This window comes from Hemitrygon akajei, chromosome 3 (assembly GCF_048418815.1).
Source record: "Hemitrygon akajei chromosome 3, sHemAka1.3, whole genome shotgun sequence".
Taxonomy (NCBI): domain Eukaryota; kingdom Metazoa; phylum Chordata; class Chondrichthyes; order Myliobatiformes; family Dasyatidae; genus Hemitrygon; species Hemitrygon akajei.
Window position 1 is genome coordinate 102897484 of NC_133126.1, and position 20513 is coordinate 102917996.

At 43.3% G+C, this 20513-nt stretch overlaps 2 protein-coding genes across 5 annotated transcripts in view; one reads left to right on the forward strand and one right to left on the reverse strand.

Annotated features, from left to right (window-relative positions):
- The window catches only part of LOC140725274 (synaptosomal-associated protein 23-like), a 52462-nt gene extending 37812 nt beyond the window's left edge, over nt 1–14650 (reverse strand). The window contains exon 1 of the mRNA XM_073040537.1: nt 14586–14650. Coding sequence (XP_072896638.1) covers nt 14586–14643 — 58 coding nt within the window. The 5' untranslated portion in view covers nt 14644–14650. The remainder of the gene's footprint in view (nt 1–14585) is intronic.
- A 52-nt stretch (nt 14651–14702) lies between these two features.
- Nucleotides 14703–20513, forward strand: part of znf106a (zinc finger protein 106a) — a 131072-nt gene continuing 125261 nt past the window's right edge. The window contains exon 1 of one of the 4 annotated variants that reach the window (XM_073040529.1): nt 14703–14791. In XM_073040529.1, coding sequence (XP_072896630.1) covers nt 14789–14791 — 3 coding nt within the window. In that variant the 5' untranslated portion in view covers nt 14703–14788. Of the gene's footprint in view, nt 14792–16962; nt 17248–20513 lie in introns of those variants that run through there. The other 3 variants (XM_073040526.1, XM_073040528.1, XM_073040527.1) reach the window with 3 other exon arrangements.

Here is a 20513-nt window from a genome sequence, read left to right on the forward strand (position 1 = left end):
ATTACCCAAGATGTGGCCTACAATTGGTGGTGTCATCAGCAAACTTATAAATTGAGTTTGATGGAAACTCGGCTACACAATCATGGGTGTACAGTGAGTACAGCAGGGGGCTGAGTACATAGCCTTGTGGGGCACCGGTGCTCAGAGTGATTGTAGAGGAGAGCTTGTCTCCTATCTCTACAGCCTGGGTCCTGTCTGTGAGGAAGTTGAAGATCCAGCTGCAGATCTGAGTGCTAAGACCCAGGTTCCGGAGCTTAGGAATGCTCGAACAACAAGTGCTGGAAGAACACTTCCGGGTTTTTGCGATTCGCGGTTGGTTGAATTCGCGGATAAGGAGGGCTGACTGTAATAACAAACTAGTGTTTGTGGACCATTCAGAAATCTGATGATCGAGAGGATAGAAGCTGTTCTTAAGGGACACAGCAAGATTGAGTGAAAACTCACTTTTATCTGTGCATTAGATGGAAATTATTCTCCCTCAAGTTACGGGTGTGGCAGCAAGATTGGCAAATTGAATGTACAAATATACCTAACTGCAAAGCCAAGTGGTTAGGGAGAATTACATGGAGTTTGTGCTGCTGTTTCTGAGTAGTGTCCCCATACACAGTTATTTATTTCATCTTACATGTCCTTCCACTCCTCCCTCCCTCAAAGGGCAGTCAAGCTCCGACGCTGCATAGCACCTTTGCAAATAGCTGCACATCCACACTGTGCTCTACCTTACAAATTCTCACAGGCAAATTTCAAAGTTTAATCAGTCAACTTCATCAGTAAAACCTGTACTGCTCTGACCTTATCGGCACACACAGGAGGCTACAGTACGGTGATGCATGCACCTTGATTACTGTAAGGCTGATCTGCACTGAGCTGATTAAAAAAGTGTGTCGTTTGTTGGTGCATAACCTGTTGTAAGATTCTAACACTATCAGCTGACTGCACCAACAGGACATTACTTAAATGATTAAAGATAACCAATAATCCGAACTGTTGTTATACTCAAGATGTCTGAAAGGTGTAATTGTGCTGTACACAGATTAAAATGGGAATGCCTGCATCATCACTGAGCTGTGCACACAACTAGGTTATCATTTTGTTACCTGAACAAAAGACTGTGGATACTGGAAATCTGAAACAGAAGAAAGTACTGGAAGCACTCAGGTAAAGCAGTGTTCATAGAAAGAGAAAATAAACTGACTTTCTGGGTCTGAGACATAAAAGTCTGCAGATGGAAGGAAGTATGCATATTAATATTATGGAGAGGGGAGTGGGAGAGAACCGAGGGAATGCTTGTGACAGGGTGGAGACCATAGTTGGCAGGGTAACACTTTTACTTCAGACACAAGAGACTCTTGATGCTGGAATCTGGAGCAACAGCCTGCTGGAGGAACAATGAACAGCTGCATTTTAGGCTGAGACCCTGCCATCCCAAATCCAGATGAAAGGTCTGAACCCAAAATGTTGACTTTCCTTTTCCCTCAAAAGATACCCTCCTTTGAGAGCTGCAGGTTTTTGTATATTTGCAACTTACTTTTTTCTTATATGAAATGTTGGCAGTTTCTGTGCTCAGTTGAGGTTTCTTTCCATCAATTCCCCTCCAGTATTTTCTGTGTACTTTCACAAGTATTCTAATTTCTGGTATACATACAAAGTTTACTTCTCCACTAACTCCCACCTTGCCTTCCCAAGTGCCAGTCTGTGCAGGAGCCATGGCCAACTTTTGGCCAGGCAACAATGAAGGTGCATCAACATCTTGGTGCTGTCTGTAGAATAGTAACAGATGCACAAAGGTGGCAGCTCGGGGGGGGGGGAGGGGTCCGCTGAAAGAGTCTGAGGGGGCTGCTACCTAGCCATTCACATTCCAGTGAAGAACGCTGCACCAACTGACCTGCGAGTCCACAGTTCTCTCAACCTCCACACTCTACCCATTGTGTCTACAGTCAGTGTTACATAGCATGGAAAAAGCCTTTTTCACCGTCCATGATATCTTCCTGAGCTAGTCTCATTTGCCTGAAATTGGCCAATATCCCTCTAAACCTTTCCTATGAACATACCTGTCTAAATGTCTTAAACAATGTTAATGTACCTACCTTTACCACTTCCTCTGGCAGCTCATTCCAAACACTGACCACCATCTGGGTGAAAAAGTTGCCCTTCAGGTTCCTAATATATATTTTCTCTCTAACCTTAAACTGATGCCTTCCAGTTCCAGATTCTCCAACCCTAGCATAAAGAATAGGTGCATTCATCCTATCTCTGCCCCTGTGATTTTATACACCTGTATTAAGATCACCCCTTATTCTCCTATGCTCTGTTGAAAAAATGTCCCAAACTCTCTCAACAATTCAGTCCCTATGTCTTGTACAACAGCAACATATGCATGGCTTGATGATGGATGCTGCTTTCCTGTGACCTATAGCGCTCCTTTGTAGATGTGTTCGATTGTAGGTAGAGCTTTACCCGTGACAGACTAGGCCGTATCCACTAATTTGTCTAGGATTTTCCATTCAAGGGCATTGGCAGCCAGTCTCCACCACACATCTATGGAAGTTTAACATTGATCATGAGCTGAATGGTTCACTATTCCTGGAAAGGCTGAGGCATTTTGTTTGGGACAGGAACCGTGCAGTTGCTGTTTGCATTTTACAAGTGCTAACACTAAACCTAGGTGGCTGATAAAGACAGGAGCCCCTAGGTTACTTGTTTTCACACATTGAAGGTGGAAGCATTGCATTCCTGTTGATTGGACACAACAGCCTTTTCTCTAAATTCTCCTTCAGTCGCAAACACTGTAAAAGAGACCCGATTAGAGATAACCAAGTGGCTAAACTCAGCAAGGCACTGGACAAAGTCCCTGATGGGAGGCTGGTCAAGAAGGTTCGGTCGCTTGGCAAGATGAGGTAGTAAATTGGATTAGACTTTGGCTTTGTGGGAGATTTTATTTTTTATTATTGTCATGGCCATACTTACCCAAGGTGTACGTGCCATGAAAGTTAGCTTTTTGCAGCAACAGCAAGTATATTACAAACATGACAGGCAAATTACATAAACTTGTACATTAGAGTTAGAAACATAAAAGTTTGTTGGGTAACGTGGTTGAATTTAATGAACACTCATATCAAACACCCACCTCATTCATGTGTTTATCCAATCTGTTTAATCCAGGTTTGTTTTACAGCCTGAAACTGTCTACCACAAAGTCTTGGGTGCATTGCTTCCGAGTCTGAAGATTGAAGGTGGAAGCACAGCATTCCTGTTGATTGGACACAACAGCCTTTCCCAGAGGCTTTTCCTCAGGGCTGAAATGGTTAGTACCAGAGAGCATAGTTTTAAGGTGCTTGTGAGTAGGGACAGAGAAGATAGAACATAGAACAACACAGCACAGTATAGGCCCTTCGGCCCACAATGTTGTGCCGACCCTTAAACCCTGCCTCCCATATAACCCCCCCACCTTAAATTCCTCCATATTCCTGTCTAGTAGTCTCTTAAATTACACTAGTGTATCTGCCTCCACCACTGACTCAGGCAGTGCATTCCATGCACCAACCACTCTCTGAGTAAAAAACCTTCCTCTAATATCCCCCTTGAACTTTCCACCCCTTACCTTAAAGCCATGTCCTCTTGTATTGAGCATTGGTACCTGGGGAAGAGGCGCCGGCTGTCCACTCTATCTATTCCTCTTAATATCTTGTATACCTCTTATCATGTCTCCTCTCATCCTCCTTCTCTCCAGAGAGTAAAGCCCTAGCTCCCTTAATCTCTGATCATAATGCATACTCTGTAAGCCAGGCAGCATCCTGGTAAATCTCCTCTGTACCTTTTCCAATGCTTCCACATCCTTCCTATAGTAAGGTGAGAACTGGACACAGTATTCCAATTGTGGCCTAACCAGAGTTTTATAGAGCTGCATTATTACCTCGCGACTCTTAAACTCTATTCCTCGACTTATGAAAGCTAACACTCCATAAGCTTTCTTAACTACCCTATCTACCTGTGAGGCAACTTTCAGGGATCAGTGGACATGTACCCCCAGGTCCCTCTGCTCCTCCACACTTCCAAGTATCCTGCCACTTACTTTGTACTCTGCCTTGGAGTTTGTCCTTCCAAAGTGTACCACCTCACACTTCGCTGGGTTGAACTCCATCTGCCACTTCTCAGCCCACTTCTGCATCCCATCAATGTCTCTCTGCAATCTTCGACAATCCTCAACACTATCCACAACACCACCAACCTTTGTGTCGTCTGCAAACTTGCCAACCAACCCTTCTACCCCCACATCCAGGTTGTCAACATACTGTGACAAGAATCCGTCCTGGACACACTTAACAAACTCTGCCCCGTCTAAACCATTGGAACTAATCAAGTGCCAATCAATATTAGGGAAGTTAAAGTGACCCATGATAACAACCCTGTTATTTTTGTACCTTTCCAAAATCTGCTTCCCAATCTGCTCCTCGATATCTCTGCTGCTACCAGGGGCCCTATAGAATACTCCCAATTTGTATTCTAGTCCTCTTGAAATGAATACCAAGGTTGCATTTGTCTTCTTTACCACCAACTGAACTTGCAAGTTGACCTTCAGAGAATCCTGCATGAGGTCTTCAGTCGCTTTCAATCTCTGATATTTGAATTTTCTCACCATTTAGAAAGACAGTACCTTCCCCATCTCCCTCAGCTGTACACAAATATGGCTACTTTGGTCCATAAGGTGCCCTATTCTATCTATTTATTCTGGCCCTTCACTCTAACATGCAGTTTTGAATTCTTGATATCTCAGTAAAGCAGCCAAAGCCCCAACTATCCCAGACATTTTCTGTTCATGCTTTTCCCATGGACTAGTGCCCACCACTGACACCTCAGTCACTAAAGTGCCCCCCCACTGGCACCTCAGTCACTAAAGTGCCCCCCACTGGCACCTCAGTCACTAAAGTGCCCCCCCACTGGCACCTCAGTCACTAAAGTGCCCCCCACTGACACCTCAGTCACTAAAGTGCCCACCACTGACACCTCAGTCACTAAAGACCCCCTACTGACACCTCAGTAACAAAACTGCCCCCCCACTGATACTTCAGTCACTCGGTCACTAAAGAACCCCCACTGGCACCTCTGTCACTAACGTACCCCCACAGTGACACTTCAGTCACTAAAGTGTCCCCCCACTGACACCTCAGTCACTAAAGTGCCCCCCACTGGCACCTCAGTCACTAAAGTGCCCCCACTGACACCTCAGTCACTAAAGTGTCCCCCCACTGACACCTCAGTCACTAAAGTGCCCCCCCCACTGACACCTCAGTCACTAAAGTGTCCCCCCACTGACACCTCAGTCACTAAAGTGCCCCCCACTGGCACCTCAGTCACTAAAGTGCCCCCAACTGACAGTTCAGTCACTAAACTGACCCCCATGACACATCGGTCACTAAACTGACCCCCATGACACATCAGTCACTAACGTGACACTTGAAATGCAGTTTCCCAAGAGCAGGTTCAGCTTTGTACTCTCATTAAATTTCTGAGGAAACTTTGCTGGGCACATTTAACAAATTGAACTCTGCTAAGCCCTGAACACTATGGCAGTCCCAGTCCATATCATACTTGCTTTGACAGCTTAATCTTTCTTGCTACTTTCTGTAATATACCTGCATATTTGCTCTTCTGATTCTTGTTAACTATAGTACAATGAAAACAAGTTAATCAGCCCCTTATTTCTCAGCTCCAAAAATCCTCACTGCATGATCCCTCAGCAAGTTTTTCTCACACTGTGGCCATGATGTTCTTCTTAATCAGAAATGTATCTCACTCTCTTCCACATATGGCACCTGTACACTGGAGTATTTAGCTGCTAATCAATTTCCTCCCTTAGGCACATTTCTGTATGTCAATAATGTTCTAGTCCATGTAGTTTTCTATGTCCTGAGTTCATTCACCTTAGCCATCAGAGCTCTTGAACTGAAATAAAAGCAATTGAATCCAACAGTCCTTCATCACTCCTAACCTTGCTGCTGCCCTTCTTATCTACCAACCTTACTGTCATTGAATTTCACTTCAAATTCCAACTGCCTCACTTTTCCTTTGGATTCCCCATACCTGTCAAAATAGATTAAGTCTTCCTAGTAGCTGTAGCCAATCAGCTACTCATGATTGTTTGGGGCTAATGTATCCCAAACTGGAGATGGCGAGATCCAGGAAGGGAAGTCAGATGCTTGAAGGCTGGGATGGGGGGGGGGGGGGGGGGGAGGAATTGGCATCAGAAATAATGAAATGTTCAGGTTCTTTAAGAGTTCAAGAACAAACTTCACAGTAAATGTAATGGAAAAAGAGGTGGTAGAGTGGGCCTGGGGTGCTTTGAAACAAAGACTGGTCCACATATCCCACACAAAAAAACACAGGTGTAGCATGGGCCCACTGTTGCATCTTTGGTCTGGAGAATGTGAGTGGAGTTGTTTGTTTTGAGAATGAGTTCTGCCAGGTAAAGTGTACCTGCTTGAATCACTGTGATTGTGGTGGTGGGGGGGGGGGGGGGGGGGGGGGGGAGGGGCTCAAACTGCCCTGGCATTGCCCAGGATGTTGTATAAAAGGATTGTGCATTCATGGTGAAGACCATAAGACACATGAGCAGAATTAGGCTATTCAGCCCATCAAGTCTACCCCGCCATTCCATCATCACTAATCCGGGATTCCACTGAGCCATCTACACCTGCCTTCTCGCCATATCCTTTGCTGCCCTGACCAATCAGGAAACAATCAACTTCCGCCTTAAATATACCCGCAGACTCGGCCTCCACAATGAAGACACACCAGTTAATCCCAGGGAATCAGAAACAGTTGAAGTGATGAAGAACATTCAAAGTGTCACAGATAGAAATCAGAAGAGACTAGGCCAAAGAAGAATGTTAGATGAATATGCCTTTCAAAAGCTCCTGGCTCTTCCACTCTGGTGTACTGCATTCAGTGTAACAATGTGGCCTCCTATGCACTGGAGAAGCAAAACACAAACTGGGTGAAAAAATATCAACTGCATTGTTACCATAAAACCCAAGGCAAACTTGAGGACCAACACTTCATCTTCATTGCAGCCTGCAGAACTTTCAGGCGTACCAAATTCACCAGCTTCAGGCAACTTGCTCCCTCTGATCAGAACGGGCCATTCTAATTCAGTTTTGCTTTTTGCCTTTTTTACATTGTTTGCTCTGCCTCAGCAAATTACACAAAGCAGCTTTAATTGTCCTGACGAAGGATCTCGGCCCGAAACGTTGACTGCTCATTTCAACGGATGCTGCCCGACCTGCTGAGTTCATCCAGCTTGTTTGTACGTGTTAATTTGACCACAACATCTGCAGTGTACTTTGTGTTTTCAATTGTCTTTATTGTTCCATTAGGTCAGCTGGTCTAACACCAGAGATATCTGCCTTGTTTTATCCACCCTCTATGCTAATTACGTTAACTTGTTTTCTCTCTCAGTTCTGATAATCATAGACACTGCCTGACCAGCTGAGTATTCTCAGCATTTGCTTCCTTTATTTCAGATTTCTATAATCTTAAGTTTATTTTGCGTTTAACATCCCCCTTTCAAACTCTTACCCTCAAGAAAAGAACCCAAGCTCTAAGTTTCCATGTTTTAAAGAACTGGGTAGGCTATCCCGTGTTACTGATTTGAATATTTATGACTCAGTACAGCTGCAAACAAGAGCAATGGTGCACAACTTCAAATATTTCTCATGTACCCTAACCCACATCTTCATACAAAATTGTGAATAGGAAGAGCTCAGCTACAATCAACCCAGAAGTACTTATTCATCAGCAACGTAGGTTGAGAATATACGACACTGTATGCAGAGCCATTTCAAATCTGCATTGCTCACCTCAGCCAGTTTTGCCAAAATGAATACAGAAGCTCACAGTACAAATGCAGGCACCTCAGAGCAATCTGCCAACCCAGCAACCCAACCAGTTGCAGCCATGTTTAGAAACAGCATCAAGACCTCTTCCACTGCTCAAATAGTCACAGAGCAGGCCAAAAGTAAAATTCCATCAATAAACATGATTTAGGAGTTGGACAATACAGTCTACACCATTCATCAAATTATAGCCAGCTGGTGGTGTAATGGTCCAGGGTTCAAATCCGACTGGCTCCTTACACGTTTTCCATTCGTGCTGGGTTGAGCATCGAGCTAGCTAATGCTAAAGAAATGGCAAAGATTGCTGCTTGATGCACAAGGAATAATATTCATGAAGTCATGGCTGATTTGGGGAACTGTTTTATTATTGTCACATGTAGCAAGTTCAACAAGAAAGTTTGTTTTGCATTTCATCCATACGGATCATTTCAAACACTAATTTCATCAAGGAAGTACAAAGTGAAAAATAGGAACAGAATGAAGAATATCATGTTACTGTACAGAGAAAGTGCAGTGCATGCAGACAATAAGGTGTAAGGATCGTGACCAGGCAGGAAGAGATCAAAAATTAATCTTTATTTACAAGTAATCCACATAACAGCAGGGTAGTTGCTCTTGAGGCTAGTGGTACGCGCTTTCAAGCCTTTGTATTGTCTGATGGAAGTGTGGAGAATCAGTGGAGTGGGAAGGGTCTTTACGTTGGCTGCTTTCCCAAGGCAGTGGGAAATGGATGGGAGGCTGGTTTTCATGATAGACTCTTATTTCTTGCAGTCGTGGGCAGAGCAGTTACCATATTAAGCTATGATTCCACCCTCGCCCCCAATTTCTGGCTTTTTCCCTCTTCCTTTCAGTACTGATGAAGGGTCTCGGTCCAAATCATCGAATATTTATTCCTCTCCATAAATCCTGGCTGACCTGCTGAGTTCCTCCAGCATTTTCTGTGTGTGTTAATCCAGACTGGATGTTCATTACTGTGTACTGTAAAAGTGTGTGAGGACATCAGGGAAATGTCAAGTTTCCATAGCCTTGTGATGAAGTGGAGGTGCTGGTGTGCTTTCTTGGCCATAATATGGACTGAATAAGTTATTGATGATGGTTATACCTACGAATTTGAAGATCTCAAGCAAGTTCCTTGATGCAAATATCACAAATAGCTTGCCCTATTCCAATCTTTGACCTCAATATCACTTTCCAACGTTTACACATGTATCCCTTGAGTCCCTCCACATCTAATAATGATTCATTTTGAAGGAACTCGGCAACTGAGCCTCTACAGCTGTCAGATACAGGATTTCCAACGATTCTCTTGCCTCTGTATAAAGAAATTTGCTTTCCCCTTATTCTGAGCCTATGACCCTTCATTTTAGAGTCACTGACAAACTTAGAAAGATAACATTTGGTCTATTTGGGCATGTCATTGAAATAACTGGTATAAAGGTAAGCTTTAAGCACTGATCCCTGGAGAAGCCCACCAGCTGATCTTCAACCCCAACACTACTTCCCAGCACTATCTCTATATGTTTCTCCCTAACTTCCATCATCCTCAATGGGATCCTACCACGAAACACATCTCTCCTCCCCTCCCCCCCACTTGCCACAGGGATCTCTCTCTCTCTGACTCCCTTGCCCATTCATCCCTCCCCACTAATCCCCCTCTAGGCACATTCCCACAAGTGGAACAAGTGCTACATCTGTCTCTTCACCACCTCTCTCACCACCATTCAGGGCCTCAAACTCCCACAACATCAAGCCATTTGGATTGTAATAGTTGTTTAACATAGAGGCATGCAAGCCAGTGTTCTATGTTCATGCAAGCTTAAAAAAAAGTAGGCACAAAATCCAAACTGCCCCTGCAGTTACAGGGGTGAGCCATGCCTTGAGTGTGTCCTTTTCTAAAAAAAAATTACGTCTACCTGCTCCAAGTGCTCCGATCGGATACACTTTTTCTCCAACTGAACAAGAAGCAACAAACACATTCCAGCTTTAAATCCTATCACAGATATGTATAGAAACAAGCCCATGTTCTGAATAACACTGAGAATCTTCACATTTACATTGACAGCTATATATCAAAGCATCTAGATGAACCAAAAAGCACAAACTATTTTAAACAAGTTTGCCCTGAGCCCTTACTGGAATACCACGTTTAACCCCGGTCTCTCTCTCTCTCTCTCTCTCTCTCTCTCTCTCTCTCGGATACATTATTTTTCTATAGTGTGTTACCATTTCAATTTCACAGACTGTGTAGGCAAGGGATTGCAGGTTCTAGTCCCAGTCTGGGAATAATTAAGGCTGACAGTCAAATGCAACAATTCACATCAGAGGACATATATCCCTACATAACTTGAAGGTGATGTGAAACATTGCAGGAAAAGTAGAATTATCATAAAGCTTGTGTTTATCCCTTTAGCAATACCATAGATAATACTATCGTGGCATCTTGCAAACAACAGCACTGTATAGTTGATGTTTTACCAACAGTGCAGTTCGAACCTATTCGCCGAGTGGGACTGTGCATCACAGGTAGGCTTTGTAATACCTCGTGGGTGGGAGTGGAGAAATCATCCCCATTCATTGAGTAAGCTGAAGCTGTTCAATTGCAAAATCTATCAGCTCTCCAGAAAAGACCAAGTCCAACAGAGAAAGAAACTGAACTGTCACACTGTTGCCCAGCAAATAATTTGTGACATTTCATTTTGCCTCAACAAGGAAAAACACTGTGCAGAAAATAATAAGCCCATTTATTTCCAGGTTTGCTAAGAAGTACATTTACCAAGCAATATGTTACATAAAGTATACCAAAACAGATTAAAACAAAATATTCAATACCCATTCCCAAACAGTATCAACCCAGGGCAACTCTAATGCAGTCAGCACAATGTTTTACGGTACAGGGACCCGGATTCATTTCCTGCTGCTGACTGTCAGGAGTTTGTACTTTCTCCCCGTGACCACGTGTGTTTCTTCCCACATATTGGTAATTGGTCATTGTAAATTGTCCCATGATTAGGCTTGGATTAAAATCGGGGGTTTGCTGGCTGTTGAGGCTCGAAGGGCCGATTAGACCATCAGATATGGGCGCAGAATTGCACCATGTGGCCCTTTGAGCCTGTTCCACCATTTCATTATGGCTGATCAGATTTTCCTCTCAGCCCCAATCTGTCTTCTCCCTGTATCCCTTTACACCCGACCAATCAAGAATCTGTCAACCTCTGCACATGAAGACATGGCCTCCACAGCTGTCTGCAGCAAAGAATTACACATGATTCACCATTCTCTGGCTAAAGAAATTCCTCAGCATCTCTGTTCTAAAAGGACACCCCTCTATTCTGAGGCTGTGTCCTCTGGTCATAGACTCTCCCGTCATAGGAAACATTCTCTCCACATCCACTCTATCAAGGCCCGTCACCAATAAGATCACCCCTTATTCTTCTGAATTCCAGTGAATACAGGTCCAGAGGCATCAAATGCTCTTCATATGAAAAGCCATTCAATCCTGGAATCATTTTTGTGAATTCTCCAGTGTCAGCACATCCTTTCAAAAATAAGGGGACCAAAACTGCCCACAATACTTCAAATGAAGATTCACCAGTGCTTTACAAAGTCTCAACATTATGTCCTTGCTTTTATATTCTAATCCTCTTGAAATGAATGCTAACATTGCATTTGCCTTCCTCACCACAGACTCATCCTGCAAATTAACCTTTAGAGAGTCCTGCATAAGGACCCCCAAGTCCTTTTGCACCTCAGTTTTTTGTATTTTCTCTCCATTTAGAAAAGCCTTTCATTTTTTCTACCAACGTGCATGGCCATACACTTCCCCACACTGTATTCCAGCTACCATTTCTTTGCTCATTGCCTATCTTAGTGTCATCTGCAAACTTGGCAACAAAGCCATCAATTCCATCATCCAATTTAATTCATTAACATATAATGTAAAACAAATTAGTCCCAAAACAGACCCCTGTGGAATACCACTGGACACCAGCAGCCAACCAGAAAAGGCTCCCTTTATTCCCACTCTTTGCCCCTTGCCAATCAGCCACTGCTTTATCCATGTTTATCCATCTTCCCTGTAATACCATGGGTTTGTAACTTGTTCAGCAGCCTCATGTGTGGCATCTTGTCAAAGGCGTTCTGAAAATCCAAGTATACATCAACTAGTTCCCCTTTGTCTATCCTGCTTCTTATTTCTTCAAAGAATTCCAGCAGATTAGTCAGGCAAGATTTTCCATTGAGGAAACCTTGCTGACTAGGGCCGATTTTATCATGTGCCTCCAAGTACCCTGAGACCTCATACTTAATAATCAACTCCAACATTTTCCCAATCACTGAGGTCAGATTAACTGGCCTATAGTTTCCTTTCTTCTGCCTCTTTCCCTTCTTGAAGAGTGGAGTGACATTTGAAATTTTCTAGTCTTTCAGAACCATTCCAGAATCTAGTGATTCTTGAAAGATCATAACCAATGCTTCCACAATCTCTTCAGCCACCTCTTTCAGAACCCTGGGGTGTACACCATCTGGTCTCTACCTTCAGGCTTTTCAGTCTCCCTAAAACCTTCTCCAGTTATGGTAACTTTGTACACTTTATGACCCTGACACCTGGAACTTCCACCACACTGCTAGTGTCTTCCACAGTTCTGGTTCATTACACAAGACTGATGCAAAATACTTATTCAGTTCATCTGCATTTCCTTGTCCCCCATTATTACCTCTCCAGCATAATTTTCCAGTTGCCTGATATCTATTCTCGCCCCTCTTTTACACTTTATGAATCTGAAAAATCTTTTGGTATGCTCTTTGATATTATTGGCTGGCTTACTTTTGTATTCCATCTTTAGCTTCTTAATGACTTTTTCAGTCGCCTTCTGTTGGTTTTTAAAAGCTTCCCAATCTTCTAATTTCTGCTCTCCCTGGCTTTTATATGTTGGCTTTCACTTCTCTTGTTAGCCACAATTGTGTCATCTTGCCTTTAGAATACTTCTTTCCTTTTCGAAATGTATAAATCCTGTGCCTTCGGAATTGCTTCCAGAATTCCAGTCATTACTGCTCTGCCAGTGTTCTTTTCCAATCAATTCTGACCAACTCCTTTTTCATACATCTGTAATTCATTTTACTCCACACTAATATTGATACATTTGTCTTTAGCTTCTCAAACTTCAGGGTGAATTTGAACATAATATGATCACTTTCCCCTAAGGTTTATTTTACCTTAAGCTCTTTAACCATTTCTGCTTGACTGCACAACACCCAATTCAGAATAGCTGATCTCCTAGTGGGTTTAACCATGAGCTGCTCTAAAAAACCCATCTCATAGGCATTCTAGAAATTCCACCTCCTGGAACCCAGCACCAGCCTGATTTTCCCAATCAATCTGCATATTGAAGTTCCCATGATTATTGTAACATTGCCCTTTTGGCATGTATTTGCCATCTCCCATTGTAATCTGTAGGCCACATTGTTACTACTGTTTAGGAGTCTGTATACAACTCTCATCAGGGTCTTTTAACCCTTGCAGCTCCTTAGCTCTATCTATCTTCTGACCCTACGTCACCTCTTTCGAGTGATTTGATTTCATTTCTTATCTGCCCCCTTTGCCTTTCTGTTCTTTGATTCGATGTGTATCCTTGGACATTAAGCTCCCAGTTATAATCTTCTTTCACCCATGATTCAGTGATGACTATGACATCGTACCTGCCAATCTGCAACTGTGCTGCAAGTTCACCTACCTTATTCCGAATACTGTGAACATTCAAATACAACAGCTTCAGTCTTGTACTCTTCTCTTTCAATTCTGTCTGCCTTTTACATCCTGTTGACTGCAATTTTGTGCTATCAACAGCCTCTCCTCACTACACATCGCCCCTGTTTGTAAACCAGCTACCTCATATTCAGCACTCTCATCCGCTTTTCCTACAATATTTCTTGCACTGAAATATAGGCAGCTCAGAACACTGGTCACACATGCTCAACCTTTTGATTCTTAACTTTGAGGTCTTACCAACACTTGTCTGCACTAACTGTTCTGGCACACGGTTTCCCATCCCCATGCAACTCTAGTTTAAACCACACTCTGCAGCATTAACAAACCTTCCTACTAGGATATTAGTCCCGCTCCAGTTCAGGTGCAAACCGTCCCTTCTGTAAATCCTTCCCTGGCAGAGAGCCCAATGATGCAAAATTCTTATGCCCTCCCCCCTAAACCAACTCCCTAGCAATATGTTAAACTGTATGATCCTCCTAGTTCTGGCCTCACTCGCACGTGGCACAGGCAACAATCCCGAGAAAACAACCCTAGATGTTCTGCCCTTTAACTTCGCACCTAACTCGCTTCACAGAACCTCGTCACTCGTCCTACCCATGTCATTCAGCGCTATATCTCAATAAATCAAAACGGCTAAAGACTTTCAGACCAGACGGGCTTCATTTCTATTTATTAGAATAATCTCTGTATATAGAGATACTTGGCAAAAGAACACCAAGACACTGTACGTTAACCCAGTTATAGACACCCGGAGGTGATTCCGAACCTCCTCCCCCACCCCATACCATTTCCCATTTCCCCGTCCTCCCAAGCTGCCACCACTCCACTCGGCATTATTTCTACTCCCCTCCGTCTTTACCACCAAGATCTCCAATAAACCTGCCCCGCATTTGTCCAGCTCCCACCGAACACAACAGCCCCACACTCACCACTCGGCGGTGCCTCCTTCCGGCTGGTTGCACTCCGACTGCGCATGCACATCCGCATCACGTGACGTCAGATCCGCGAGAGAGTACGTACGCTCCTGCGCCACTACGTCAGCTGTTGCTTCCACCCATGTTACCATGCGAGATGGCAACATGATGGTGCTGGCCGGCTGAGAGTGGGGCCCAAGCCGCTGGGCAGCCAGTTCATGGTGAGTGGTTGTAGATGGTCAGACCTGCCTCTCCTTATTCTACCTCTTCACTTCCCCTCCAACTCCCTCTTCACACCCTATCCTAATCTCTCCATCTCTCCCCCCATACTTTCCCTCCTTTCTCACAAACTCCACCTACCCACCACTCTCATCCTTCACTTCCCCATTCACCCTCTCTCATCTCACTCACCTTCTCATGGTCTCATTACTGCTCGCCGTCTCACTCCCGATGCTCATTGTCCTCTTGCCCTCGACCCAAACCCGCCTTCTCCCGTTTCCACCTCCCCATTCCCTCTTTTTGTTCGTATTCAGTAATCCAGTGTTTGTAGCAATGATCAGCTATTGGGAAATTACACGTTGTTGTCATAGAATCATACAGTACAGGACGCGGCCCTTGGGCCCACCTGTCCATATTAACCATAAAGTATCTATATCAATTCCATTTATAATACCACTTGACCTGTAACCCTCTAAATTTTGGAATTCAAGCCTCCATCCAGATACAAAAACGTTGTGGTCTCTGCTTTCACACTTTCTCAGACTGTGTGTTACAGACTTAAAGCTATCTCTTGTGGGGGCGGGGAACTCTTCTTTAGATTCCCTCTAGAACTCTTTCCTCACCTGAATCCTGTGGCCTTTGTTTTATACTTTTGTGCAAATAAGACTTCCTCGTAATTTTATAAGCCTTCACTGCTATTCAGGCACCTCAGCTTTTATAGTTTTCACTCAAAACCGAAATTCTCTTTTCAAGGGAAGGTGATGAATGTTTAGGGTTGCTGGGGAATAAAAGAGTGGGAAAGTTGTAATGCAACTTGAAGTCTTGAATTAGACATCACAGAACTAGGCTATTCAGCCACCATGTCCATGCTGACCTTTTGTCCACATACTAATTTTATTTGCCCACACTAGGCCCACTTCCTCCTATCCTTCAATTAAGGATCTGTCCAAAACACTGAATTATTGTAGTTTCATCTGATCCCACTACTATTTATGGCTTTCCCGATTTCAGTAATCTGTTTGGAGGAAAAAAGACTTAACCCTTAGATTTCCTTTAGAACTTCTTCATCTCTCTTTAAACATAGGCACTGTTTTTGATGTAATTTCATTGTACCGAACCGACTTCACAAAACACATCTCATATTTATCAGGATTACAGTCCATCTGCCAATGCTTTGCTCTCTCTTGAACACCATTCTGTAGCCTAAGATTACACCCCCCCCCCCCCATAGTAATTCAACCCATTAACACATGGCAGAAAGAGTCCCAATACTATTCTGGTGCACCACTGGTTACAGGCATCCAATTAGAAAAACAACACTCCACCATCACACTTTATCTCTGAACGTAGTCTTGGAGTGATGCCTCACATAAAGGTAGTCAAGATGCCCATATAAGCTACTTTTGCTTGCCCCTGTTTGGCTTATATCTCTCCAAACCTGTCTGAACATATTTTGAATGTTGTTATTCTTGTCTCAACCACTTTCTCTGGCAGCTTGCACTTCCAAGTATATAGCAATCTATTTGTGAAAATCTCATTCTTTTAGTCCCTTTTATATCTTTCCTCTCATGCCTTAAACTTGCACCCTCTAGTGTTTGGTTCCATTTCCCTGGGGAAAAAGCTGTGTGCATCCACTTTATCTGTGCCTTTATGATTTACATACCTTTATAAGATCACTCATTGGTCTCCTATGCTCCAGTCATTTCAGTCTTAGAGGTTTTGTGTTTCAATCTGTACTCTAACTCTTCAGTACTAAAGGAGATTCTCATCTCTCTTTTAGTACTAATGTAGACCACAATCTCTAGCTGTTTATACTCCCCTTTTTAATGTTGGGCAGTAGATCTGAGACTCCTCTGATCTGGGTCCCTTATATTCAACAACATAGAACAGTACAGCACAATAATAGTCCCTTCATCACATGATGTCAGATTAAACTAAACCTCTCTGCTGGTACATGGTCAATTAACTCTTCATTCCCTGAATACTCATGTGTGTGTCCATCACTGCCTCAGCAGCCTATTCTATGTAAGAAGAAACTTGCCCCACACAAGTCCTTCAAACATTTCCCCTCTCACCTGGTATATATGTCTTGTAGTACTTCACACCTACATTCAGTGGAAAAAGATTCTGACTATTCATTTATGCCTTTTATATTTTTATACATTTCTATCAGGTCTCCCTTCAGAAAACACAAGCCATGTTTGTCCATCCTCCTTGTATCTCATATCCTCGAATTTAAGCAGCATCCTGGTAAACCTTTTCTGCACTCTTTCAAAAGCTTGCACATCTTTCCTGTAATACAGCATCCAGAATTGCACACAATGCTCCAAGTGCAAGCTAACTGAAGTTTTGTATTGCTGCAATCTAATTTGCTGACGCTTATCCTGAACAATGAGGGCAAGCATGCCGTATGCTACCTTTATCATACTATTGACTTGGAGTGTCCACATTCAAGGAGGTAAGGATTACATCCCAAGATCCTTCTGTGCATCAATATTATTAAGGGTTCTGCCATTAACTGTATACTTACCCCTTGCATTTTATCTCCCAAAATACAAGATCTCTCACTTTTCTAGATACTCCGTCTGCAATTTCTCCATTTATATTTGTAACTAATCTATACTACACTGCATCTATTAATAGCCCTCTACATTGTCCACAACTCCACCAATGTTTGTGTCAACTGCAAATTTACTAATCCACGCTACTACATTTTCATCTGTCATTGATATATCACAAAGCATTGTGTGTGGTAGGTCATGTTTATCCAATCTTATTGAGGAAGTTTCCAGGATGTTGATGATGGCAAGGTAGTGGATGTTGTCCACAAGGACTTTAGCAAGGAATTTGACAAGGTCTTCCATGGGAGGTTGGTTGAGAAGGTTCAGTCGCTCAGCATTCAAGATGAGACAGTAAATTGGATTAGACATTGGCTTTGTGTTAGAAGCCAGAGACTGGTAGTAGATGGTTGCCCCTCTGACTGGAGGTCTGTGACTAGTGGAATGCCGCAGGGATCAGTGCTGGGTCTGTTGTAGTTTGTCATCTATATCAAAACCTGGATGATAATGTAGTTAACTGAACAGCAAATTTGCAGATGACAGTAAGATTTGGGGTATAATGGACAGTGAGGAAGACCATTAATGCTTGCATTGGGATTGGGACCAGCTGGAAAAATGGGCTGAAAAATGGCAAATGGAATTTAATGTAGACAGGAGCAAGGCAAGACTTTGGTAAGGCCGACCAGGGTAGGCCTGACACAGAGAAATGGCAAGGCACTGAGGAATGTGGTAGAACAAAGGATCCAGGAATACGGGCCCCTAATTCAATGAAAGTGGTGGCACAGATAGATAAGGTTGTAAAGAAAGCTTTTGGCACATAGACCTTCATAAATCAAAGTACTAATTACAAGAGATCGGATGTTCTGTTGAAGTTGTATAAGATGTTGGTGAGGCCTAATTTGGAGTATTGTGTGCAGTTTTGGTCACCTACCTACAGGAAATGTAAACAAGAGTGAATGAGTAGAGAGAAAATTTAGAAGGCTGTTCCGAGATTGGAGGACCTGAGTTATGACGAAAGATTGCAGAGGTTAGGACGTTATTCCTTGGAACACAGAAGATTGAGAGGAGATTGAATAGAGTTACACAGAATTATAAGGAGTATAGATAGGGTAAATGCAAGCTGGTTTTTTTGGTGGGACTATACCAAAGGTCATGGGTTAAGGGTGAAAGTTGAAAGAGCTAAGGGGAACTTCTTCACTCATAGTGTTTGAGAGTGTGGAATGAGTTGCCAGCACAACTGGTGCATGTGAGTTCGATTGCAATGTTTAAGAGAAGTTGGATGGTAGGGGTGTGGAGAACTATGGTCTGGGAGCAGTTCAATGGGAGTAGGCAGTTTAAATGGTTTGGCATAGATTAGATGGGCCAAAGGGCCTGTTTCTATGCTACACTTCTATGACTGTATGAGAAACAACAGAGACCCCAGTACCAATCCCTGTGGAAACCCCATTGATTATAGGCCTCCGACCAGAATAATATTTTCAGAGGTTCAAAGGTCCAATTTAATGTCAAAGAAATGTATGCAATATACATCCTGAAATGCTTGTTCTTCGCAACCATCCATGAAAACAGAGAAGTGACCCAAAGAATGAATGACAGATAAACATAAGAATCACCAAAGTCCCTTCCCCCAGCTCTCTCTCCAGCGCATAAGCAGCATAAGCAACAATCCCCCGGCCCCATCTGACTAAAAAAAAGCAAGCATCAGTACCACCACTGAGTACTCAGCGTGAGCAAAGCAATAGCAAAGACACAGACTTGCAGTTACCCCAAAGACTTTGCGTTACATCAGGCATTTGACATACAACAGATTCTCTCTCTCTCCCTAATAAGGGAGAAGAAGGTGTCTCCGTTTTTCACCAGTGAGCTGGGAGATATAACAAACAACTCGCTGTTTACGATGTTAAAAGTCTGCTACGTCGCTTTTTCCAAGCTCTGTGCCCGAAGATCGCAAAAATCTTGGGTCTTAGGGCCCACGGTGGATATCCTGACTCCCCCGACGACACACGGATCTCCTGCCGTGATATTGACCCTCAATCCGCCGGTCTCCAGAGCCCCAAGGACTTAGGCTTCTGAATACGAGCCGGACTCTCAGGCCAAACCCTCGGCGTGCCAAATAATGGCCAGTTATGGAACCCCGAGACCGGGTCCCATTCCCGCAAAGAACCAAAGTCAGCATGTAGCTCCAGGTCAGGGTCTTCAAAAGAAAGGAAAAAATAAAGAAATTGATAGAAATAGAGCTGTTTCCATGGATGCAAGCAAAGGAGTCACCATTTAGCACTCTCCTCTGAATCCAAACAAGCAAGTCACCATGTATGCCTGGATCAGCCTACCACCAGGAACCTTGTCAAATGTTGGACTAAATTCTGAGTGGAGAACATCTACTGCCGATCCCAATAATCAACTCTTTTATCATCTCCTCAAAAAAACTAAAATCAGGTTCCATAGGACACAACCTGCCCGACACAAAGCCCATGCTGACTGCCCCAGTTAAGGCATATTTTCACAAATGCACATAAACCTGACCCCTAAGGATCCTCTCCAATATCTTCCTTACCACTGAAATGAGGGTCATGGCTTATGATATCTTGGATTATCCCAACTTCCCTTCTTGAACAAAGGAACAACATTGGCTACTCTTTTATCCTTCTGTTGACCATAAAAAGACCTTTATCAAAGCAGCACCATACTTCTCTCTTTGCCTCTTTCAATAACCGAGGATGTATCTCATCAGGCATCTGTGTTATCAAGCAAGTTCAGATCTGACAAGTAGGAGTTGTGTAACCATAGACCCCTACAGTACAGGCCCTTCAGCCCTCCATGTTGTGCCGACCCATATAATCCTTAAAAAAAGTACTAAACCCATGCTGATAGTTAACTGATGGCCCAGTTAACTGGAATCGTCTGTATTTCAAGTAATGTAAAATGCATTGGGACTTAATTTTTAATTCTACTTGCCAAGGACATTTCTTTTTGTCCTTCAAAATCTCTTTGCTGCTATCTTTATATTCCTTAAGTGCCCTGTCTGATTTTTTAGCTTCCTAAACCCTTTATGCTTCATAGAAACATAGAAAACCTACAGCACAATATAGGCCCTTCGGCCCACAAAGCTGTGCTGAACATGTCCTTACCTTAGAGGTTACCTAGAGTTACCCATAGCCCTCTATTT